The sequence below is a fragment of the Brienomyrus brachyistius genome, chromosome 6, assembly GCF_023856365.1.
Source record: "Brienomyrus brachyistius isolate T26 chromosome 6, BBRACH_0.4, whole genome shotgun sequence".
NCBI lineage: Eukaryota > Metazoa > Chordata > Actinopteri > Osteoglossiformes > Mormyridae > Brienomyrus > Brienomyrus brachyistius.
Window position 1 is genome coordinate 7,834,805 of NC_064538.1, and position 26,916 is coordinate 7,861,720.

Sequence of the window (26,916 nt, forward strand, 5' to 3'; positions counted from 1 at the left end):
ATGATGATGAAGCAGCGGTGAAATTTCTACATTTAAAATTCTTCAGCAGCATTTGATCATTTATTTAGACTGCAGTCATTTGCTAATGTATTTATTATCTTCTGCTGACTGATGTTTTTGTGATTCATAAAACTACTGTGGTCAACAGTTATGAGGTCACATAATATTGTGGAATATTACTGCACTTCAAGTTCTATTATATCTTGGTGTTTTTCATATTTTTATAATTGAAGTTTTCATCCTCAGAAAACCTCTCTAACAATACAATGTGCTAACCTTGTGAAAATTAAACACAACGTGTGATTGTTGTCGCAGTGTAAAGGTGTTTTAGCAAGCAAGATGGCTAGCTACTTCTGAAATCTAAATATAGTCAGTCAGAGAGGTTTCCAAACCAAAACCTCATTTCAAGTTTGATCTACATCTATTCTTAAAGAACACTGACATCTGTCAGTCGGCAACATCTTATTCCAAATTACAGTGCATTACAGTACAAGACAATATGTCATTAACATGATAATCCAACATCTGTCTTTATGGCGACTTTTGTATTCTGAATCTAATTAATGTTATGCCAAGTGTTAAGATGTTTGAATGTACTACTGTCAAAGATTTTTCATATTCTATATTTATAGGAAATCACACGACAAGATGGTTGCAAACAGTAGCTGAGATCTGTGAATTTCCCCCCATGTTTATGCAAATTTCTCCATCATGTGACAGCAGCAGAAGGCTGTCGCCAAACCTCAAGGTGGTCTGTCATAATTATGAAAATGGCTTGGAGGTTCTCCATGAGATCTGTGTGTCTTTGTGTGTCCGCGCAAGTTCTCGCGTGAATTACAGCTGGTGTGGTTGTTGGTTGTTCCTTATCAGGCTCCTATGTGATGAAAGTCACAGCCCACGATGCAGACGACGACACCACGGGCAATGGGATGGTGCGATACCGCATCCTGTCCCAGTCTCCCCACAGCCCCATCCCCAACATGTTCACCATCAACAGCGAGACGGGCGACATCATCACCGTAGCTGCTGGCCTAGACCGCGAGGTGAGTTTCCCATCCAGCCTGACATGACGGTCCTTATGACGCTCACAGACTGCATGTTACATTGGCATATTAGAACTGAAGAAGGCGGTCATTCTGATGGACTTGTCCTGATGTGCTAATTCGCCTCGTGGGAACATTTTCGATATGATCGCAAACGTAAAACCGAAGTCAGCATCTCCGATTGAGATGTATTCCCGAAAGGTATTTTTCGAATTAATCTGTTGACCTGGAAACCTGGGAATTTCCAGCGTTTGCCTTGATTATCACCCTGTCGCTGTCTGATACCAATCAACAGTATTTCTTGTGACGTGGGTCATTGCAGAAATATGCCATTTCCATTCTCCAGGAGTTGTCAGTTGTGACAAAACCATTAGCATTCTGCATATGAGGCGACACACCTGTCAGCTGGGCGGAGAGAAGCCATCTCCAGCCTTGCAGTTTTGTTGAGGTTCACCCAGCTGTTCCTCAAATAGCAGAACTATGTGGGAGGATGTGTAACTGTCATTGAAGGCCTAAAAATAATTGGCTATTCCCAAGACTTAGCAAAGTCCTTCTTTTGGTAAAGGCAAAGGGAGTAAGACCTGGAGCTTCATGCAATTCTCTTGTGTAAATGAGTGTTAATTTTGTATCCTTGGAGCAATAGAAACCCATTGTTTGCCATGAGAGCAGAGGATGCCCAGGTTAACGCCACTGCAGAGCTTCTCTTTGCTCTTCATCTGCCTCAGACTGTCTTCCAGCAAACAGCACTGATGTCAGATGTCACTGGCTGCAGGAAGAGGGGGATGAAATATAAGTATGGCAAACATGAGTTTAGATTACAGAAACTGCGTTCAATGAATGCGAGGATGTTTCAGGGACGCCGCTGTTGCGTTTCTGAAGCGTACCTGTAGGCGTGCCTCTCAGGGGAAACACCCTCTTTGTAAGAGCAGTAAGAGGGGAAGGTGCTTTCAGTGCAGTAATGAGCAATCCTGACATTTCTGCTGCCCCTGTCTTCCTGGCAGGAGGCTACACTGGGACTCCTCAAATGTCAGGGAGGGATAGTTAAACACCTTAATGTGCGGCAGTGCAGCCGGCTCACTGGTGGTCCCGACACATTCAATGAACCGTGCCATTACATGTATTACTATTGTATACTTTTCTATTATGAATCTTGGAGGCAGGGGGAGAAAACCCACAGCCTTGTCCTGATTTCTCTCCCACCTTGTGGATCCACATTCTGGCATTTCCAAGATGATCGGTAAGAATCTACAAGATGTACAATAATTCCGTTTACTGGAGACTCCACTTAATACTCAGAATGGGCATTTCGACGCAACTGAGCCCAAACTAGGTTGGTAATATTACTCACCTTCAATTAAGTTTGCAGGCCTTCTACACACAAGTCAAACAATAACAAATAATCGCAGGGTTCAAGGCTGTTTTAGGCAATGGATTTCTCCAGCACGCATCCTTGATTCCAATTACGGCACAGCCGCAGGCATTCAGAGGGCGCCTTTGCCGGACTTTGATCACTAATGATGACAGCCGGCAAAGGTCAGTATCCGCCTGTTCGGCAGCCACAGCAGAAGGGCCTTGATGATGCACTCTAGCTAGGAGCTAGTAGTTCCTGCCATTGCATCATCGCAAACAGGAGCAGGAAACATGTCTCGGTAACGATCACACCTGAAAACAAAATTGTCTGCTTCAGACATAACTCTAACAGGAGGAGCACACGATTCTCCCTGCCTTCATGTGCCACTATAGATCAAGCTGAGTACATAGTGTAAGTCATAAGCAGTTGAGCAGTAGGTTTAATATGCTCATGCTGGTCTTTACATTATATCCTGCCAGTGAGGCATTTTTAAACATTTTTTTGGTTAAACTTCAAGCAAGGCACTGATTGTAAACATCTTGTAAAAACTATATGCAGATGAAGGGAAGTCAAAAATGACGACATGGACTGCACTTGGCCATAACTCCATCAAGCTGTGGAAGTGGTATGAATTGTGCAATGAAATGGATTGACAAGTCACTACTACACAGCTAACCAGCACAGATCATTTGTGGGTTCTCCCCCAGCAATTCTGGGGTGAAAAATGAAAAGAAAGGTGGTTACTTTGATGAGTCTAAGATTTAGCTTGTTTTTTTAATGACATGCTGTCACAAACAGTGCTTAATCACGTAGCTGCCAGAGGGTCCTCACAGGCGAATCCACTTCCAGATGATGTCAGCGCATAATCACCCACACCTGCTCTCAGTGTCTTTAAGTTCTGCCTGGTCGATGTCTTGAGTTTTGGGTCTACCTATTCAGTCTTGCCATTCTGTTTCTTGCTGTGACTTTCTGGCTTTTTGACGCTAATCTCTGTCTAATCTTTCAGTTGTCCAGTCTAGTTCTGTGACTTGGACTGATTGGAATGGTTCTGGCATTTCTCTGGTTTAGCTCTGTGTCTTGATCGTTGCTAATTGCTCAGTCTCAGTCTAGTTTAGTCCCTTGCCTTGGTCATTAGCAGTTACCCTTGTCCCTGTTGTAACTGAAGGGTTTTTGACTTCGCATGCAGAGAGCCTGGCCACTGGGGTGTGAGTGGTGTTGGATGTGCCTCTCTGTCAGGAACCATGTGTTCTACTTAACAAAACTCGATTGTCTTCATTTCCGTCTGTTGTGACATTTAGGTGTTTCTCATTTCTTCCGTACAGACGCTGTCTGGGTTATGATGGTCCTCGTTACGATATTTTAGTTTTATGATGAGTATTCCAATTCTGTTCTATATTTTACTTCCAGTACATTATTCAATTAATTACATGAGATATTCAACACTTTATTATAAAACAGGCTTTGTGTTAATAATTTTGCCCACTTGTAGGCTAATGTGTTCTAAGCATGTTTAAGGTAGACTAGGCTAGGCTATGATGTTTGTTAGGTTAGGTGTAGAGTATTAAAATGCATTTCACTTGATATTTTTGTCTTATGAGTTGATCAGATCATATAACCCCATCGTTACCCAGGGAGTGTCTGAACTAGTTCTTAATTTGATTGTGCCCTTTTCTTTTGTTTATGTCATGAATTGTGCTAAACCTCTAATAAATCCTAAGAAACTGCTGGTTTTCAAAAAGATTATTTTTTTTTATTTTCCCAATGTGCTTAAATGAGCGAATTTCATGAAAGCAGTCCCTGCTTCTCTCTGCTTTACGCTGCTTCACTCTGTTTCACTTTGCTTTACCCTGCTTTATGCTGCTTCACTCTGCTTTACCCTGCTTTATGCTGCTTCACCCTGCTTTTCCCTGCTTTACGCTGCTTCACTCTGTTGTACCCTGCTTTATGCTGCTTCACCCTGCTTTTCCCTGCTTTACGCTGCTTCACTCTGTTGTACCCTGCTTTACGCTGCTTCACTCTGCTTTACCCTGCTTTATGCTGCTTCACTCTGCTTTACCCTGCTTTATGCTGCTTCACTCTGCTTTACCCTGCTTTATGCTGCTTCACTCTGTTTCACCCTGCTTTTCCCTGCTTTACGCTACTTCACTCTGTTGTACCCTGCTTTACGCTGCTTCACTCTGTTTTACCCTGCTTTACGCTTCTTCACTCTGTTTTACCCTGCTTTATGCTGCTTCACTCTGCTTTACCCTGCTTTATGCTGCTTCACTCTGTTTCACCCTGCTTTATGCTGGGTTTAAGCCATTGATTTTGAGCAGGAAAGTGGTGACATGAACATTAGAGTCCTTAAGTAGGATGTCAAATGTGTCCTATATCCTCTGCAACACGCCATTACAAAAACCAGTTAATTTGTCAAATTTGCAACCTTTAGATTATGCCTAATAGCAAACTCCAGGTATGTTTGATCTCCAGCAATCTGCAGCCCCCCCCCCCCCCCCCCCCCATGTGATAAAGTGACCACCCTCCTACACTCAAGACATACTTAGACTACCTTTGGCACCACTAACTCCAATCAAATGCTCCCTTTGCTTATCGATAGGTGGCACACAGCATCAAATAGGAATTTCGGCTCTTAGGTCTCAGTCGTGCAGGAGAATTCTGGCACAATGGCCGCAAGGTCTTCACGCAAGACCGTAAACTCAAGTTGTCTATGGCAAATCGTTTGATTGACTGTCCATAGAAAATTGTTTCAGAGCATGGGTTGCTTTGGTATTTAGATTCTTTTTGGTATGTTGTGGTTATTCCTTCTGCCCTATTTTGTCTCGCGACTTCCTGATAATACAGTGACAGACTCTGACCTAGTAAAAAAACCCTGAAATCTATGGATGTCGTGCTTTGTGACTCATTTATGACATAGTGAGATTTCAACAATGCAGTCACTTCTAGAACAGCTATCCCAAATCTTCTTCATTTGGATAATGTGAATAGCTACAAATCCTGTCTTCATCAACAACTTTTGTTTTTCCCCAAGTATCTTCAGTAATTTCTTCTCCTGATAATGTGCAGTGCCTCTGGAATACGTATGTTGAGACTTTACGTTAATGGAAATGGCCGAACACAGTCAGGCTTACGCTGTCCCAAATCAAGTCTGACACTAATGGAGTTAATAGGGAGTTGGCCGTGGGGTAACCGTATTATGCCAGGAGATAGCTTGTTAAATTACCTCTGTAACAAAACAAAGAGGAAGTTAACTATTTTTTTTCTCTTAGGCTCACTCTGTTTAACCCACAAAAAGATGCTACCAAATCCAGCATGTAAAATATGCAAAATACTGGAAATTTCACAGGAGGTAAATACTTTTCACTTGCTACACATCATTTCAGTACACATCCATTGTGGCTCTCCTTACAGCTCTCACAGAGCGCCCATTGCAGAAGGTTGTATACTGACTCTCCCCGTTATGGTGCTTTTCCTACTTTGCTTTCATTACTACAGTGTTGATTCATACAAAATGCACAATATTCTTTTTGATATCTGCGTGCGTATTGTCATGCCCCCCTCATGCGGTCCCCCTGTGTGCCATGCCCCCTCGCTACCTTGTTACCAGCTGTTTCTTGTTGTTAGTCCTGTGTATTTAAGTCCACATTCGAGTATGTTTCCCCAGTCCGGTCATCGACGTTATTTGTGGTGTAGTTGTCTTCTGATCGTGTCCTGCCTTTGACTAAACCCCGTATTTGGCCGACACTTGGAGTTCGGTCCCTGCTTCCTCGCTCCGTGCCCCGGCATTACGTAACACTTATGTTTGTTTGAAGGTAAGCTAGTGAAACTCCTTCACAATAACCAGTCCATTGAATATCCTAACATCAGTTACAACCTCTGCAACTATTTTACTTGTATATCTGTGTGTATGTGTACTTCATACAGCAAATTGGTAAGTAAGACCTTTGTGTGCCACTTGTCTGACCCTGGGATGCCTGTCTTTTGTGGATTGGACAGCTCATATGTGTGGTTAATAGCACTAGGGCTTAACTCCGGAGCAGCTCTGTGTGCCGGAGAATCCTTCAATGTAGAGTCCCAGGAGGCATTGTTAAGGGAAAGGCAGTCGAACAGTGACTGCACTGCCATAGGCAAGGATTGGGCAAAGGTCCTTGGGTTAGCGCTAACAGCACAGAAGAGGCGCCATGGACCTTTGTAGCATCTTCCCTGGGCAAGGTGCTTTCAGATTGGAGTTCTCATCTTCTGCTCAGCCCACGCAAACGCATACTGTTGCCCCAGCGACACACAGCTTGGAACTGTATGTGGGATGTAATTAAGCTACACCACATGTCCCATGAATGCATTGGTGCAATATAGGGGTTGTGTTGTGTGTTCAGGAGAAGGGAGAGATGCTGCTTGGTTACCAGCCTCTAGCTGCGAATAAAGGCCACCTAATCCACACACACACACACACACAGACACGCGCACACTCACACACACACACACACACACACACAGGTTTGTACTTATATCTTGCGGGGACTCTCCATTCATTTCTATGGGGAAAACTCTAATCCCAACATGACAACCTTAACCCCCCCACCCAGCCCTAACCTTACCCATAAGTAACCAAACAAAATATGAGACTTTTGAAATTTTTAGTTTTTTGATTGCTTCACATATTTTTATGAAATTGAGTGTCTCCTTGTGGGGACAAAAAAAATTGTCTCCATGATATCAAAATAAGAAGTCATTTAGCCCCACCATATAGTACATGACACCAACACACACACACACACAGCGTTGGTGACCCTCTCATACACAAACTGACACATCCACCCAGCTTCATCATTCCTCAATTATACAATACAGACACCCATTAACGATACAGTTAGAAGCACCAACCAACTTTTGTGTCAAGCAAAGGCAGCTGAACTGGGGCAAGTAATAAGGTCAGCCTTGAGGATTCTTTAATGTTAATACTGATTCAAGAACATAGGATCGCTAGCGGGCAGCTGAAGAATTCTGAATGCAGAAGGTTTTTACCATGAAGTTTGTTCAGTTTAAGACTCCCAGGACTTATACAGAGACAAAATCATTGCATTACTTGAGCCCTACATGCAGTTCTGTCAGCATTTATAATAAATAATCCGAAGGAACTGAAAGGGCTGATTGCAAATTCCTCTTTGAAGCCTAAAATAAACCATAACATATGTGCAGATAATTAAGTCAGTTATTTTTTCGTTATTTTTTAAATGGTTTTATAGAAACGCAGTTCACCTCCATTTGTACAGTTTCTAAAATCCCCTGGAGTCATTGCTTGGAGGCTTGTATTCTGAGAGAGAGTGTAGAGTAGGGGGTGCTGCTTACTGAAGGCATGTTTCCCATCGGTGTATATGGTGTTGACTTTGTTGGAGGCGTCGGTGACGAGGCTGCCACCCCCATCTCCGCCAGGGGTTTCTCGACCGTGTGCGTTAGATGGGTCCGGGCACCCCTTTGTTGTGCTGACGGGTCGAGGCACGGCACACAGGAGGTGAACATAACAGCAAACTTGTCTAATTAGGCAGCGTGTTGTAAATGCTGCGTGTCTGCAGGGGAGAGGGGAGGGACATCTCCAAAAGCAAAACAAAGAGCGTGTGTTGGAGGGGGGGGGGGGGTTCTTCGTATGTACATCAGCTTCACACGTCCTAATCCCCTCATCAGTTGCTGGAGCCTAATTGGAATATTTACGCAACAATTAGCAGGTGAAGAAGACGCTTCAGATGTAATTGGGGAGCCTGGGGACGAGCCTCATTAAGGCAACAGCACTGGGGTTTTATCCAGCATGTCAATTAAGACGTGGTTCAAGGGTCCAGGGCCTGTTCCTTGGCACCACCATCTGTTTGAGCATGTTTGCTTAGTGAGGTCAACATGCTCCGGAAGAACATTCTCGACTGTGAGTCAAAAAATAGTCCAATAGAGCATTTCCTTCTTTAATAAATAACACAAGATTCAGTTACATGCACACATCCATATGGATTCACCCCAGAAGTAGCCTGGAAATAGCAGAGGAATTTGTACTGAGACATGGAAATTCATAGGCTTCCAGAATTATTTGAACTAATAGATCCGTGTTGTTTAGATATTTAGATATATTACAGTGTGACTAGAATGGCTTTTGCATGAAAGATTGATGGAACAACCTGTGGACTGACTACCAAGCTCCCCAAGTCCTCTGTCCATCTGTTTTTCTGCTCCTGCGCCCTAATGGATGTGTTCTTCTCATCTACACAATCAGCAAAGAGCGTAGCACTCGAGCTTCATGAGTGTCCGTCTTCCAGCTTGCTTCTTTTCTGATGGGTTGACGCCAGACTGGGTGGAGCTTAAGTGTGGCTGTTTCTCTTCATTAACTGAGGCTTTCTGAGCATTTCTGCAGCCGTGGCCCGTGCACTTTAGGTCCGATACATGCTCAGCGCCTGGCCCAGTGTGACCTTCGTTAGTAAATCCATCGGCATGTGAAGCCAAGGTGCATTCTGGGGAAGCAGAGTCTCCCTGAAGAGATTTCCCTGGAGCTCTGGGCACAGGTTGAGGAGATGCAGAAATGGCCAAAGAAGCAAACAAGCACAGGAACACACACAGAGGTACATGCAGATTCAGAGGTCACCTGCCAGTCAAGGTTATCTCAGGAGTAGGACCGTGGAAGCATTATCTCATATGCATGATGTACACAAACACAGTGATATCTCAGGCGTCTGTGTCGGTGTGTGAGTGCATGTTTACAGTGGAGCTGTGTGTGGAATTCTGGTTGATGGAGTATGTGTGCATCGATGTGAGAGCAGAGATTCTCCCAGTGTCTGAGATTGGTGGAGTAATCACTGCAGTCAGTGACTGACTGACTGACTGACTGACTGACTGACTGACTGACTGACTGGCTGACTGACTGACTGGCTGACTGACTGACTGACAGCGGAATTCACATTTCACACATACTAAGACGGGCTTATGAACACAGCGAGCACACACTGTCAGACATACAAACACACATACACACACTCTCTCTCTCTCTCTCACACACACACACACACACACATTATTGACAGTCACTACATACACTCAGCACCTTAGACACTCAGTACAACTTGAAACGTCAAACCTGAAAATCATTCAACACTTCTATTTAATTGTTCAGTATTTTAATTGCTTTTTAAAAGCCTCTTTCATAACAAGCACTGAGATTGGGTTGTCGAATCCCTCCGTTTACCTCACGGTGGTGAATCACGCCCGCTTTGTTAACTCCACACTGCCTTCCTACTCCATAAATTAAAATCCAGTGGCTTGGGGCAGTGGGAAAAATCATATTTTTGTTCTTGCAGAAAAAGATTGCTTATTTCTCTGTGACCCGATTTAAGGGAAACTGCGATCAGCGGCGGAAATCTATAAAACTCATTACACTCCTCCTGTTGTTTGGGGCCCAGTGAGCCAGGGTACAGCTAAGAGGAGAATTATAAAGCTGTTGACGGGAAAAATGTGCCTGTGCCTGTAATCACCCGGGACCAGTGTGCAGGGCCCCATGGACGAGCCTCCCAAATCCAGCTATCATCCTCCCTCTCACACACCCATACATGTCATTTTTTCTCACACAAACACGGAACATACATTTCGGGGCAGAATTTCAGATAACCCCCTCACGGTCAACACAGAGGTATACACATGTGGTTTCTCATATGCATATACACACCTGCACACGAGCACGAGGCAGCCTGTTTCTTGAGCTACTCAAGGATGCTGAATATATTCAGGTGTGCTCCTCGACCTAGTCTCGGTCCACTGTATCATTCTCACAGATAACCTTGAGGTCAGTTCCCACTCACAACGTACACACGCTCTGATTTCACACAGAATCGACTGCACCGTAAATTCACACGACAGCATTCCATCGTTCCCATTTCTCGTGGGGGCGCTGATGGGAACAGCAGTTTCCCGTTGAGTGAGCCTCTCAGCACAGCCTGAGCTAGTCGCAGAAATGCAGCCGCTTGGGTGGACTGACACGTGACAGTGACGGATGTCAGGGTGGAACGTGGGCGGTGGAGCCCAGCAGGTACATGTGCTGTACATCAATCCTCCTGCAGGTGCTGCTCTCCCGTCGACATTAAGCTGCTTAGCTGACGATTTTCGACCAGAGCGAAAACTCGTCAACGCAGCAGGATGCTCTACTGGAACAACTTGGTTTCTGCATTTTATTTAAGCATGTTCTAGGTGGCCTCCTTCAGGACACAGGTCCATACTCATTTGGAATCCCATTACACAATGGTGTACGTTGTTTCCCTTTAATACTGTGTATATTTATATAGTTCTTCATCTTTCTACCGTGACTGTAACTTCTCAGGTTATACCTTTCTCAGACTGTACCTTTGTCAGACTATACCTTTGACAGAGTGTACCTTTGTCAGACTATACCTTCGACAGACTGTACCTTTGGCAGACTATACCTTCGACAGACTGTACTTTTGGCAGACTATACCTTCGACAGATTATACCTGAGGTAAGAACCATTTATAGACCTCAGATTTGAACCTTTTTTTCTTTAACAGAAATATTAAATGAGAAATAGTTACTCCAATGAGGTCCCAGAAAGGCCCTTTTTCCTCTATGCATACCCAAAAGCAACGGCCAGGCCGGAGATAAGAGAAGGAGAGGTTACCCTTGACAACACTGTTCTATTCCGAGAGAGTGTCCAGGACCACGGACAGCGCGCCCTGGCCCTGAGCCATGGGTCCTAAGCGTCTGCGAGCTGGGAGTTATGTAACAGTCGGGATGAAAGGAGAGGCAGAGACGCAAAAGAAACCAAGGTTTTTATTCTCTTTTCCCAAGATTAGAGACCTGTGCTGTCCACAGACTCTGCCAGTGAGAGAGGTATCTTTACAAAGACTCTTCCCCTCTCACACAATCCTCCACAGTCTCCCCTTGACACCCCAGACTGCCTTTGCTTACCTTACCTTCTCTTCTTTATGTTGGGATTTAATACTCTGGCAGGCTAACTGTGCTTTTACTTTTAATATGACCCACGCCGTAATTACTTAAAATTTCTAATTTTAATTTAATTTAATATCTTGACCTCTTAATTTGATGCACTGAAGTTTTGCATCAGTGTCATTTTGATTGACCCCCCCATTTCGGATGTGTCATTTCTGCAAAGACCGGATGGTGCTCTAGCCAGATGTCAAGAAAGCAGCGCTTTCTGTGCTTGGAGGGGAAAAGAAATTATGAAAAACTTCCGGGCATTTTCTATATTAAGGAACTAAGTAATGTTCGTTCACCCTCAATAATATTTTCCATACAGTGCTTCTTTTTTAAAGTGGCAGTGCCCCCATTAAAATGACTGATGATGCTGCTGTCTCGCGAGCTCACAGCCGGGACAGTTAGACGGCAATGAATGGGGGCTCGAGGAGAAGATGCACACCAGCCCCTGGCACATGCCCACCATCGTCAGAAGTGGGAACTTCACTGAAAACGTGAATGGGAATGCATGTCTGTGCACTGCAGCGTTTGACACAGGGCACGGCATTGCATAACAGGACAATTTCGGGGGCCCATTCCAGCTGAGCCTTACCCCATTCAGTGGTTCCACCCCCCCAAGCCTTCATTGTCGTCTCCAATGTAGCATGTGACTTAGTCTCCATTGCTTTCCTTCACTCATCTGCACAGAGCGAGCATGGCCCCTGAAGCTCTTAAAGTGTGGACTTACGCTGAATTGGAATTGAATTCTCCCCTGCAGAAAGTCTCCCAGTATACCATCATCATCCAGGCCACCGACATGGAGGGCAACTTGAACTTCGGGCTATCCAACACCGCCACCGCCATCATCTCAGTGACAGACGTCAACGACAACCCGCCGGAGCTGACGGCCAGAACGGTGAGCTGGGGGCCGGCGTGCTAGTCGTGTTGATGGGCCGAATGCAGGGGCCCGTGGGGGAGGCCAGTGAGGGAGCAGCGGATGTTGACTCAGGGTGGGTAGGTGAACCAAAACAAAGGCTCAAGAGTCATCTGAGAGTGAGAAACAGTGACAGTAACAATGGAAAACGCTGTTACATTTCCCGTGAGGACACCTAATACCATCTGTCTTGGTGGAGTGTTGCAGTGTAAAATATTGCAATTTCCCCAAGGATCCCAGTTGCTTCAGGCTTGTTTATAGGCCTGTTAAAAAAAAAATGGTGCTTATTTTTTTCCTAATCCCTTTTTGACAACGTTGTTTTTCTCCCCCTCTCTGGGTTCAAAAGCGTGGCTTATAGATGACTCACATGGTACCTCGGACGACTCTGCAATCTGTCATTCACAGCGCCGAGGTGGCGGAGAGCGGGAGACCCCCGTCCAGCACGCGCAGGGGACCCCCCCCGGCCATTCACGGGGCGCTCAGACTGGTGTGCCTCTAATGGCCAATGGCAAAAGGCTGTTAGCAGCCAATCGGAGCGTCTTTGCCGATGATACCGTCTCACAACCAACGGGGGCAGAGACACAAATATATATGTTTTTTTCTCATCCGCTGACTTCGCTGTGCTCTATTTCGGACCCAGCAGGTACCATCACAGCAAGACGTGTGCTGGGGGCGATAACGGCTAGCAGAGATTTCAGGAGACATGTGTCTTTTACGCAGGAGAGGGGGGGAGCATCAACGATCGGCAGTGACCATCGCCGTAACGACGGGCTTTAATGATATCGATAGGCGACACTTTGCGGCACAAGGTTTTTAAAGCAAAATAGAAAAATAGAGGAAGAAAAGCATTACTACAGATGTAGCCGCGGGTAATTTAGCGTTATTGCTGTTCCTGTTTTTTCTCTTCCCCTTCTTTATTCACTAGAAATGAAATGTCTTGGTGCTGAGTGCCCTTTAGCTGGGTCTGTCCTTCTGGGTGGTTAATGCCCCCCCCCCATACTTTGGGGGGGCCCAGGCGCTGATGTTCCCTTGGAGAGTAAATGACACCTATTCCGGGGAAGCAGGAGTGCAGAGGAAGCAGCAGCATCCTGTTGATAGCGCAGAATGAGGAAACTCAGAGGGGTAATTTGTTATACCAGAGGATTAAATGAGACGGGCAAGCAGCGCCCAGCAAGCGAGGCGAGCTCTGCACCGTGCGCTGGCAGGAGCAGCCTTGAGAGTACAGAGGGTAGGGTGGGGGAGGAGCAGGGAGGAGATGTAAGGCTGGGCGGGTAGTTGGACAGCCATCAGGGAGGAAAATTACGGCACTCGGGTTAGATGTCGGTGAAGGACCGTAGCGGAAATGGTGGAGAATAGGGACAGTGCTGACCAAATAGGGCTAAGGGTGAGGAGTGAAAAAAATCAATAAGTCTTTATTTAAGAGAACGGCTTTGGCAATAGAGCACGGCTGCTGAGAAGCGTTTCACAGGTGTCACGGGGCGTCCCTAAGGCCTGCCGGGAGTGAGCGGATTCCACGGCAAAGGATCGGATGGGGATGCGGTGGCAGACCAGCTGGTCGGGGATGCCTCTCTCCATAAGACCTGCAGCTAGTCCCGCGGATGTAGAAGCGTTTTACTGTAAACATGCTGAAAGACACAGAGAGGAGAGACAAAGGAACCATCTCTGTAAGCTGGTTTCACTGCTATGCAAATGGGATCATGCTTCTGTATAATAATAATCTGCTTCTCCATTATAGGTAATGATATATTAATAAGGTATATGCCTGCATGGTCACTGCAAATATCATACCAGTCAAAAGTATGAGTACACTGGCTTTTACTGCGTTTCTCTCTATTTTAGCTATGTTTTCCACCTTATAATAAAAGGTCTTTAGGCAATGAAGTAATACATGTCAAATATCGCAACAACCCAAAGTGTCCAACATCTCATTTAAAAAAAAAATTCAGACTCTTCAAAATAACTCCCTCTTGCTTCGATGAAAACACGGCAGGCTCTTGGCTTCCGCGTGTAGCCACCTGGAATGCTTCTCTATCTGTCCTGAAGGAGGTTCCACAAGGTCTGGGCAGAAGTTGACTACCTCGCTCTCACACTTCAATCCAACCCATCCCAAACCAGCTCTGTAGGATTTGGGTTTGGGGATTGTGGGGGCCCGGTCATCTGTCACAGCACTCCAAATCTGTTCACAAGATAAAACTTACTACATCACCTTGAGGTGTCCTTAGGGTCATTATCTTGATTAATTTTCTTGATTTTCAATAGGTGTACCCAGACTTTTGACCTGTACTGTAGTTATTGTTTGTACATTCACTCGAAAGTTCTTGCTATTAATAACATATGAACTGGATCTGTCGGGCTTGTGCAGTTAAGACTTACATTCCGGCTCACATTGGGATGCACATCAGGATGGAACTGATGCTGGGACTCAGACTCATTAAAAGAGGGACTCACATGTGTACTCTGCCCAGGGTGTACAAGCTGCTCTCACACTGAGATTCACACTGGCGATTCACATGCAGAGTCACACTGGAGATTAAGACCAGGATTCATATACAGAGTCACTCTGGGGATTAAGACAAGGATTCACATACAGAATCACACTAGGGATTAAGTCTAGGATTCATATGCAGAGTCAAATTGGGGATTAAGACTAGGATTGCATGCAGAGTCACACTGGGGATTAAGACCAGGATTCATATACAGAGTCACTCTGGGGATTAAGACAAGGATTCACATACAGAATCACACTGGGGATTAAGTCTAGGATTCATATGCAGAGTCAAACTGGGGATTAAGTCTAGGATTCATATGCAGAGTCAAACTGGGGATTAAGACTAGGTTTGCATGCAGAGTTACATCGGGGATTAAGGCCAGGATTCACATATACTGTCCCACTGGGGATTAGGCCACACAGGCTGATGCTGAGACTCACAGCTGAGGTAAAGCTTAGATCTATTCTTGGACCACAACTGCATATTGGGACGTCCCTCTTTTGCGGCATCTATTCCAGGTTCCACGATGTGGCGAATTTCCTAATAACAGGGCGACACTACAGTATATAGTGTTCTAATGCGCCCCCAGTGCGTCAGACAGCCCTGAATCATATATCCCCTGCCTGACTGCCTGCTTTCCACATCCTGCAGAGGAGTGTAGAGGTGCGGAAAAAAGTGGATAAAGGATAAAGGGTAAAATTAGTCCTGTTGTGCTAATCTATCTAGTTTACATTTTCTAGGCGCAGGAAGAAGAATTGGGTTATAAACCCCCCCAGCTCTGGACGCTAACTCAGCTAATCAATCTGAGAGCACAGGCGGGGGGATGGGGGAGGGCCAGCACGTGCATTTCTGTTCGTGCTAATTGTGTAGACGACCTCCCATGAAAAAAAACAAAGGAAAGGCTGTTAATTGGTGCATCGCGTTCCCCAGATAGAGGCGCTCGGCATCGGAGCTAAGTAGGCCAGGTCCCTGGGCGAAGAAGCCCCCCCCCTACTGCTGCCATTAACCCTGGGCATCCCTGTTGGCCTGATCTGACCCCCTCCTGGCATCTCAGGGATGCCCCCCCCCCCGATTAATCCCGGTGCTGGGTCTGGAGGAACGAGCTTACGTAGACGGAAGGTCTCAGTACCGGTGGGCTGTTGGGGCGCAGCTGACAGGCTGGAGAAGCGCGAGGCCTGGGCTGTTCACCTCGCCTGCTCCCTGAGGAGCTGGCTTTCCACCAGGGCATCTGTGCCGTTTCAGGGCGTCTGCACAGTCCTGCTGCTGCAGGGCAAGCCATCCATAAAAATCACACAGGGTGGATTTTGTCTTCATAAATTTGCCTGAAATGTGCACATTTTTTGTACATCACCATCCATCCAAATTCGGCTTGGCAGCAGCGATTCCGCAGTGAGGCGGCTTTTTCCTTCCGTCCCGTTTCGCCACTCATCCTCTCCTCCAGCCCAGCAGTTCCCCTTCTGCCTCCTCCTCTCCCCATTCCATAGCCACTCTGGCTCCTCTGCAGACAGAGGCTCAAGCGTGAAGGGGAGATAAGGTGCTTAGTGCGAGGGCTCTGCCGGCAGTAGCCGTGTGCCAGTGCCGGCGCCCCCCCACACCCCCAGGGGGGGAATTACGTCTTCATGATGATGAATTTGGAGCTGCCTCCAGGTGCACATTAGTGCTCATCAGCAAGTCCCCCACGCCGACCCTCCACCCAAACCCTGGGACTCACCGAGGGGCTGGCCGAGGATCCCACTGGAGGCTGCCGCCATCAGCCAGGACTGCTGACTCAAGCCCCACAGAGACACAATGAAAATTCATAGACCTTTCCCATCTGAAGGCCGTAGAGTTCTGTTAAATGGCTCCAATACGGGGCGGTGGCCCCCGTGCATCGGAATCCTCATGTATGATCTGTTAGCCCTTCCAGCTCCACTGGGAGGCCGGGGAGCCCAGCTCAGAAAGAGCGCTGACTTAGCACTTGCTGATGCAACGCTGTTGCCCTTACAGCTACAGGATATAAAGCAGTTATTTACATGAGTAGCAATTCCTCTTTTCCCTTCCGCTGTGACCTACCCATCAGCAAAAACCTCGTTTTCCAGGTATGCCCTTAAAAATCCTATTTTTGAAATACCAAAATAAGCAAGCGCTTTTTCCACTTGTCCCCTTTGCATCCCCCTGTTCGGACGTGCTGAGACACAATGGAGCTGTGTGAACGGGAAGGTGGTCCAGCTAAAGCCTGTTCGGGCTCAGGGACGTGGCTTCCACTGAGCCCTGGCTGCCGAGGCCTCTGGCTAAGGAGCCGATCTAGATGTTGCTGTGAAGGACATTCCCATTCTGCTGGCCAGGGAGAGTTCATTACCAGCTGGTCTATGGCCCCCACACACATGCAGAATTTGCATTTGTGTATGACTGATCTGTAGAATATTAAGTTTTCACGTCGTTTCTTCTCAGAAGGCAAACAGAACTTGAAATAGTGTAACGGGATAGAAAATGAAGAAGTATTTTCCCCTCTGCTTTGCAGTCTGTGTGCACGAGCTGACAAATGCATGCGTGTTTTTAGCAGGAATGCGGTTCACTGGCTCCTACTGCGCCAAGCTGCACTAAAATCCGTTACGGTGTCATGGTAATGTGCATTCAGCAGTGCATGTTGCCGGTGCGATTCTTCCACCGAGAATTTGCATAGCGCTGATGATAAAATTTCAAATGAAACCAATAGGAATAATTAGGGATTATGCTCGATGTTTAATGGATTAGGCAGTCAACGGGGATGATACCCTTCCCAAACTATAAAAATGAGAGGAAAAAAAGTCACGACGCTCTAGATCTAGCGTAGCTTCAAATGAGCGAGCAACAAGCACAGGTGAGGGAGTACAGCGCGGATGGGGAAGCTGTGAATATTCATGCATTGTGCTTAGGTAGCTATGGGGAAGGGAAAGCGGTACTGAGATTGAGAACTACGTGCATCCACCAGGGGGCAGACACGTACACCCCAATGCCCCCATCCTTCACACCTCACTGGGGCACCCTTATGCTGTTAGCCACTCCATAACAATGAATTATGTCAGGCAGTCCAGACTAATTGCTGTCAGAGGGGGATGAGATGAGGGGAGCAGGAGACAAATTAGAAAAGGAGCGTTTTGTCAAAGGTAATTTTTTCACCACTCTTCCCCAGCGATGGCGTGTCAATTTGCCGTGCGCTTGCCGAGGCCCAAACAACCCCTGCGATACTGCTGGCAGGGCCAGTCCCAGCTGCCGCCATTGTGCAGATGAATGTGCTCACCGACACCGGCCTTGCATTTCACTGGGTCCAGACGTGCGTCCCACCCTCAATCCACACATCCTGTTGCAGTAATCCACCCCCCCCCAATGGTATAACCAGCTGTGAGGGATCCCCCCTGTCGCCCATCAATCAATAAACCAAAAAGATAAGACCCCACTCATCAATAACGCACCCAAGCCTAACACATCCAGCAAGGACCCTCCCTTTGCCAACCCGCTGAATTATGACTTCAACAGGATTGACAAGCCCAGTCACGACCGAATTACATCTTATTACACACCCCCGTGCAGAATTCCAGTCGGCACTCTGCGGGACTTTGTACTCTATAATGGTACGAAAAGCAAACGTTACTTAACACTGTATTTATTCATATCCTAGATGCCCTGAGCTTCTTGAGATAGAATCAAAATTTTTTAGTCCTGTTAGTTTTGTTTCACTTCAGAATTTAAGTTTCACCCAAGTAGAGCTGAGTGACTGCACTGGACTCACGGGACAAAGGCGCGTTTAGATGACTTCAGAAAGCTAAACACGAAGTGCACATGCCCCGCGGCTGGGTAATAATCACTAATAATAGCACAGCAGGCCCCCTTTGTGGAAAGTGCTTCATGTAAACATGATGAGTAATGCATTCCTTGCATGGCCTATTAATAAATCATGTTGTTTGGTGCAAAGCACAAAAAAAGACGATCATTTGATAACCAAGATCATTATGTAAATCTATTTGTGTGCAATAAACCTAAACAAAAATTATTCTTCCAATATAAAATTATGTCGATTTCTTTGTGACACAATCACTGAATAATTCAACAAGCCTTGCAGTGCCTCTCCCTTTTTTTCATAGCGTCTTACCAACACACAGCCCACATGCTAAGGGGATATTTCAGATGTATTGTCAAGCAGTCATTCACTTAACATTCTTTTTAAGAACTGGGACTCATTCAGGGAGGAATTTATCAAGGTGTGTATATATAAAAAACAGGCCTACCACAAAATATAGAAAGAGATGTAGCAGGTGCTAACTTAGCCTACTTCTTGAAAGATGTTCTTGAATCTGTTAGTTACATGGGGTTCTGAAGGAGACAATGCATAGGCGAGAACCCTTCGCACGCTGCAAAGGAACCCTACCAGGGAACCCAGTGAGTGAACCCTACGATGGGACCCTGCAAGAGAAGCTGGGTGTTGATATATGGTCCCCAACCTCCCCAGTAATTAGCATACCACTGATTCCTTTTTCCTACTTTTATATTCAACTGCATTCTTCATAGGTTCCACTCAGTGCTGCTTATACTGTGTGATTCATTCCAGAATGGTGCTTAGCCTTTAGTTCTGGCTGAACTGTTTCACATCAAAGAAAAAACGTTACGCTGTCGTGTCAGATATGTAAACCTTTACAAAACATTTTTCTTTCACTTTTACAGTGCAAGGTGTGCAGTATTATATAATAAGGCGATTAGCCAGGTGATAGCGGATTGCAAGAGCTTGCACCACAGTAACCCCAGATACTAACAGGGAGGGTTAGCACTGAGAGACCATTCCTGCTAATTCACGTTAACAACCAAACCAGTCACAGGCCGCAGTGACAGACTGCGTCGGTCAAAGCTCTGATGTCTGTTATGCTCATTGGGTTAAAAACAGAAACTGCAGTTCCAGTTCCACTGCCCTTTACCCGCCATTCATTTTTTAACACATCGGTTCATCAGAATGACATATTGGAGAGTTTTAATTCTCCTGTTATGCTGGGAGTCAGTTTGACCTATTTAGGTTTTTAACTTAACAGCATTACTAGTTAATCTCTGTTTCACTGTAAAAATTTAATGACTTTTCTTCCTTTGGGGACATGATCGTAGATGTGTTTTGGAAATTGCAGCCTTGCGGCCTTGTGTGGGAAAAACTGTTCAGCAATTCAAAACGATAATGTGTTTCTCTGATTTTGTGTCATTATTATTTTTTTTATGTGCTGGGCAGTTCTCAATGCACATTTATAATTATCTGAATGTACAGAAGAGGCCTTAGCTTTGTCTTACTTACTGAGGCATTACCATATGCCCAAAAATCTCAGCGAGACTGACAGCCATTGAAGTGTTATTCCAGCTTGTGTGGGGTGATTGTGACATGTGAGAGGGCGTTTCAGAGACAGAATGTGAATTTCCTTCTAATGATTCAGTGGTAGCTGTGTCCTAATCAGATGAAAACGATGGGGAAACACAACCAGCATCAAAAGGAGGCATCGCAAGAACGTAGGAGGGCAAATCTTCCAGCAAGCATGTCTGTGGAATCGCTTCAGATCATCTGTATTGTGATTCCTTTAAATAACCATGATACCACTGCTTGATGTGAAAAAAGACAATCTGGCTGAGATGTTTGGGTGGAGATCTCACCCATACTTCAGTGGATGAACACCTCGTTCTATTCAGAGGATTCTGAATTCTGTGTTTTCTAGGCAGCATGCAATGCAAATTTTTGCCATAACTGGAACTTTCAAGTATACTTGTATATGGCAGTGTTCCCTAAAGCAATTAGATTACAGTGGTGGCACTGCATTTTAGCAAAGGACTTCAGATACTGGGAACAGTAAGGAGAGAAAAGCAAGCGCTTCATGATAAACTTCTAAATCCCTCAAAATCTGTCGATTCTTTGAAACTTTCTTTGAAAATACCTCCGTTGGGTCAGGAAGAACAACAATAGCCTCATTATGAGGACAAAGATGCATCTCGGGGTGCAAGACAACATAAGAAGCCACAAATCATCCTGGACTGCAATTCTACTGCAGGAGAGGTCGATAATTTCAGTAGAACGACAACAGTATATGTCTGCCAATGCGTAGCTCTCTGCTGGTCTCTGGTGAATTTCCCCATCGGTCTGTCAGCTTATAATGCTTGTCTCCCCTGGACAGACAGAAAAAAAAGAAATAGTGAAGAGTCTGGAAATTGTATCGACGCAGAATGTGCATTGAGGAAAGGCTCTCGTCAATCCCCCAATCCATAGGCAAGGCAGGGCTGGCTGCATCGATCCCCTGCAGCTGTACCTCACAGAATCCTCCCAGAGATCAGAAGTAAACATAGGCACTGATGAAACACACACAATACGTAAGCTCTGTCTCCACATCTTGGGTGTTAGACCAGTGAGTCATGTACCCAAAGCTGGGAACACATCTGCAAAATCTCACCTTAACATTCCTACTGAAACCTACTGGGGCATTTTTTTTTACAAAAATGAGGTTTTAATTAAGATGGAGATTAGCTTAAATAAAGCACATGCATTCACTTAACAAATATACAGTATTGCATAAAGATTTTGAGGGTCAGATGTGTTTGCAAACAGAGGTGTATATAACAGATAAAGCGTTATCTAGGTCTTTTCTAAAGCATAGCTTACTGCCAAGCTGAGACACCTCTAGCATCACTAGCCAGACCTTTCTGTCAGATTAATACCTTTGGCGTGTGTTAACAGCCGTACGCAAAAAGCCATCTTCTGTGTGAGTTATTTTACTGGTCGTTTCACTTTGACAAAGTTATGCGTGGCGTTGAAGCACGGTGCCACTCGTCTCTCCCGCTGCCAAGAAAGTGACAGCGAGGCGACCAAACGATCCGCAGCTCAAAAAAAAAAAAAACACCTCAGACTGGCGGAGGCAGCTTCCATCAGCGATTAATGGGGAGGTTTTGAATTTTTTTTTGTAGCAAGTGACTAAGAGAGATGTAGGCCTGCCTGCCAGCCAGCCCTGATTGACGATGACAGGCCGCGGAACGGAGCTTTCTCTGACTGCCGCTCTAATATTGATGGCCAGAGCAACATGCAGGCTTGATGACACTAATCAGTCTAAAACCCAGCCTTGCATTACGCTGACTTCTGTGTAAGGTAGAGCTGCAGAAGTACTTTGCCGATTATCCCTTTTATTCATCCCCCTAAGGAAGCAAGTGTATTAGTACTCGCGTTCGAGTCCGTGCATAAAAAAAGCATTATATAAAAACAGACATTTTAATTGCTAACACCGTTTGAAAACAAATGAAATTCTGTAAATGGCACTAATTTCACCATTAAAGAAACATCACCTTTCATCTGTAAAGACCGGACACATGTTTAAGCAGTGAATGCTGGATTTCTGCATTAAGTAAACAGCTGATATGACACACTTAATTAACATTAGCAGTGGAAGAGATTTCTAATATGTAAATGCATAATTAATGCACTGACCTTTTCCATTTAGGGGTGTATTTTATGCTTATTAACCAGCAGAAACCTCAGAGTTTTCAAATATTTATTTTGAGCAGATGATTTATTGATGAAACTACGTGGCCTGAATTATATATCAATTATATATTATGTATATTAAAAGACTGTCTTTCCCTCTAATTCCTTAAAAGGCAGCTTACTCTGTGTTCTAAAAACAAAATGTGTTCTCAGTCTCTCTTCATCGCTCATATGGAAATCAGATTCCAGAAGACAACGGATGTGTTCGATTTCTTAATGAAACACGGCACAATACTCTTAGAATTAAGGTTGTTCATAATCAAACCGCAATTTGTTCCGTCTCTCCCATATCATACTTTAGAATGTAGGACGAAAGGATCGATAGACAAGTCCATATGAAGATAGAGTGACAGGTTTCTTAAGGCATTTGTCACAGCTAGATAGCTATGAATGAGCAGAAGAATAATTTGATAGATGGAAAAATAAAAATACTTCTTAGACTGTTCTTAGGTTTTCTGAGGCCTTATAGAAAAACTGCATTGTTCTCTTGCCATTGATTGTTTTTAATAATAAGAATTTGTCTTATTTTGTCAAAAAAAAAAAAAAAACAAAAAGACTATTTTAAAAAGTTTACTCTGTGCTTCGCAAACTGGGTGAAGGGAGAAAAGAATGAGGTTCTCGCCTTAGTCGAGACTGTATCTCATATAACAGAAATGCCTCATCTTCAGGGAGAATCTGTCCATCTGTATCACTGAAAAACCGCCCGATTCATATCCCCCGGACGGCCATGCCTGGAATTTAATCACAAGAATCCGTTTAAAATCCACATCTGTTTCCATCCGCGGCTGTCAATCTACACGCACTCATCTCTCCATCCATTCTCGATACCCTGTCTCCAATCTGAGATGCAGGGATGCGACACTCGTCCAGGGAGTGTGATCATTGCGATTCTCTAACTGCATGACATTACTAGAAAGAGCCATTTTCTGAGGAGAAGGTAAAGTACACCCTTGACCTCAACCAGCTCCGAGGCAATGGACCTTGAAGCCAGGCTTACATCCCCTTACATGGTGTCTGTTCTGTTGGGGTTACCCCTTATGTCTTTAAATCCAATTAATAATTTTAGCAGGACCTCCAAGGCCTTGACTGTGCATCTGGCGTGTGATTTTCTGACTTGACATTTTGTACAAAAACATTTTTTTCTTCTTTCTTTCGCCATCTTGGAGCTTTAGGGTTTCAGAGCATGTCTTTGGCAGGAATGCTCTCTGAAACCCAAGATAAGAGCGTGAGCCAGTTATCCACACCTGTTCCCTGTAGCTCCACCTGTCACGCGGTAGGACTAAGGTGCTAGTCTACTGGGAGATGACAACAAGCCCCCTACTCCAATTTGCTGAAGCAACCCATGTGTCACCTTGTGATGGACATGTATGTTTTTTTTAATGTATTGGTTTGTTTATCTGGACGGTAAACATGTGTCTTGCAAGGGAGTGGTCGCATTTCGGCGACTCTGTACAGCTGTTTATGATTTCAAAGTGGATCCTTCTGCTGTGTTTTTGCAGAATGGAATGCGTGTGTGGTACGCAAAAACAGAATCTGCATATTTAATTTATTTACTGCTTACATCCGTCATGTTGCTGCAGGGGTTTGAATTCCATTCCAGCAAGATAATTAAGCTATTATTGTAAACAGCGACTGGCGTGCACTCTAAATGGTTTTAGCATTGCATGCGGAGCAGAGCTTACTGTTCAGATAATGAGATGTGTGTGGTAGGTGCTATTGCGAGGCACCACTCAGCTTGCTGGGAAGGTGGGTGAGGTGAGACTCCAAGACAAGTCCACACTCGTGTTCAATCCCTCGCCGCATGGGGACTCCGCTGTGCGTGTGGTCCAGCCTTATGAGTGACTGGTGCTTGAATCAGAACTGTAAGATGTTTTTTGTGTGTGTGTTTTTTTTTTATGACTTTAGTTTTCAGGAGAGGTGCCGGAGAACAGAGTGAACATTGTGGTGGCCAACCTGACAGTGATTGATCGGGACCAGCCACACACACCCAACTGGAATGCCGTCTACAGGATCGTCAGCGGCGATCCCTCTGGCCACTTCACCATACGCACGGACCCCGTGACCAATGACGGCATGGTCACCGTAGTGAAGGTAGGTGCATGTAGCACGTTGGCTTACAGAAATTGGTTTTCTGACCCTTAAATTCTTTCAATCTCAAGGTACATGTCTAAACCCCTGTTTTAAAGAACATCGTGGACTATACAATCCTAATAACAGATCTATACCCTCTTAAAAAGCTCTCCAATAAAAATTCAAGATGATCATCTGAATTCAAAATCACACAGAGTAGTTCTTTTGATTTATTACTTTTGAGATTTGGGTAATATATTTAGGTCTAGGAAGTTACCTCTGGAATATTCCGATGAGCTGCTCGTACGGAAACCCAAAGTTCCTCATGATTTTTGAACTTGTGCTTTGTGTAATGACTGTTTCACATTGAAACTGAATCTTGGTCAGGAATTCTTGTCCCAGCTCTGAAATTTGGGTCGTTATCAACTGAACCAGTGAGCTTTGACCGCATTTGATGTAGTCGTGATTTGTCACGGATTTTCATTAAAGTGATGAAGAATAATGGCACCCCGCGTTACCACTCCGGTTAACTCAAGATGTTCCAGATGGCTTGCTTCAAATCATAATCACTCTTTGTGTAAAAAATGCTTTCTTCATTCTCATCAAAACAGCTGCTGTCCATGCCTTGGCCCATGTCTGGGGTAGCATCAGTACTAAAGTAGTGCTCAAGACTGACCTTATCACCTACTGACTATGCTGTTCTTGCTTGGGTTACAGGGTAACTCTTTTAGGTGTTTGCTGGACTCACTGTTTTGAAGCCGTGTCCTTTCATAGCTTTTTATAGTCTACTGAGGTATGCAGGTGTTCTTTCTTCTTCATTGGTCTTCTGTTCTTGATCACTTCAGCTGAAGCTGTGCTCAATTTAAGGAGCATTTATGCTTACCAACCATACTGCTGTTAAATATAACCATTCATTTTACATTCCTTCTTGTTATGCTTTCTCAAAGCAATTAAAATGATCAAAAACGTAACTCACTGACAAGTCACAAGCAGGAATGGTGTTGTTGTATAAAGGAAACTTGCCTGTCCCCATCTCTATTGTATAAAGGAGGCGGGGCATGCCCACCCCACCCCTGTTATATAAAGGAGGCGGGGCATGCCCACCCCATCCCTGTTATATAAAGGAGGCGGGGCATGCCCACCCCATCCCTGTTATATAAAGGAGGCGGGGCATGCCCACCCCACCCCTGTTATATAAAGGAGGCGGGGCATGCCCACCCCATCCCTGTTATATAAAGGAGGCGGGGCATGCCCACCCCACCCCTGTTATATAAAGGAGGCGGGGCATGCCCACCCCACCCCTGTTATATAAAGGAGGCGGGGCATGCCCACCCCATCCCTGTTATATAAAGGAGGCGGGGCATGCCCACCCCACCCCTGTTATATAAAGGAGGCGGGGCATGCCCACCCCACCCCTGTTATATAAAGGAGGCGGGGCATGCCCACCCCACCCCTGTTATATAAAGGAGGCGGGGCATGCCCACCCCACCACTGTTATATAAAGGAGGCGGGGCATGCCCACCCCACCCCTGTTATATAAAGGAGGCGGGGCATACCCACCCCACCACTGTTATATAAAGGAGGCGGGGCATGCCCACCCCACCCCTGTTATATAAAGGAGGCGGGGCATGCCCACCCCACCCCTGTTATATAAAGGAGGCGGGGCATGCCCACCCCACCCCTGTTATATAAAGGAGGCGGGGCATGCCCACCCCACCCCTGTTATATAAAGGAGGCGGGGCATGCCCACCCCACCACTGTTATATAAAGGAGGCGGGGCATGCCCACCCCACCCCTGTTATATAAAGGAGGCGGGGCATGCCCACCCCACCACTGTTATATAAAGGAGGCGGGGCATGCCCACCCCATCCCTGTTATATAAAGGAGGCGGGGCATACCCACCCCACCACTGTTATATAAAGGAGGCGGGGCATGCCCACCCCACCACTGTTATATAAAGGAGGCGGGGCATGCCCACCCCATCCCTGTTATATAAAGGAGGCGGGGCATGCCCACCCCACCCCTGTTATATAAAGGAGGCGGGGCATGCCCACCCCACCACTGTTATATAAAGGAGGCGGGGCATGCCCACCCCATCCCTGTTATATAATGGAGGCGGGGCATGCCCACCCCACCCCTGTTATATAAAGGAGGCGGGGCATGCCCACCCCACCCCTGCTAAGCGTGATGACACTGGAGCTCTTTCTGAATTACATGCGCGGGAGGCGCTGCTGAAGCCAGAAGGCTGGACAAATGCAAACACATCACAGGCAAATTGAATATTGATTTCTCAATTAAGGTCATGTTCACTTTTACGCACGCATAATATTTTACCCAGCACCAATAAATACCGCTACACAGAGGCAAGGCCTTTCCTCTGTATGCTGTGACACCACCTAGCAACTGCTGCCTAGTGAGCACCACGTAGAGAACACCATCTAGTGACTGCCGCATGGCGAGGAGCACCTAGTGACCGCCACCTAGGGAGCACCATCTAAGGAGCACCATCTAGCTAGCACCACCTAGTGACCGCCACCTAGGGAGCACCATCTAAGGAGCACCATCTAGCTAGC

At 45.7% G+C, this 26,916-nt stretch overlaps 1 protein-coding gene across 5 annotated transcripts in view; it reads left to right on the top strand.

Annotated features, from left to right (window-relative positions):
- Positions 1-26,916, top strand: part of LOC125745056 (cadherin-4) — a 271,723-nt gene that overhangs the window by 219,997 nt on the left and 24,810 nt on the right. For all 5 annotated transcript variants that reach the window (XM_049017475.1, XM_049017476.1, XM_049017477.1 and 2 more), the window contains 3 exons: positions 871-1,043; positions 12,122-12,259; positions 24,179-24,364. In XM_049017475.1, coding sequence (XP_048873432.1) covers positions 871-1,043; positions 12,122-12,259; positions 24,179-24,364 — 497 coding nt within the window. The remainder of the gene's footprint in view (positions 1-870; positions 1,044-12,121; positions 12,260-24,178; positions 24,365-26,916) is intronic.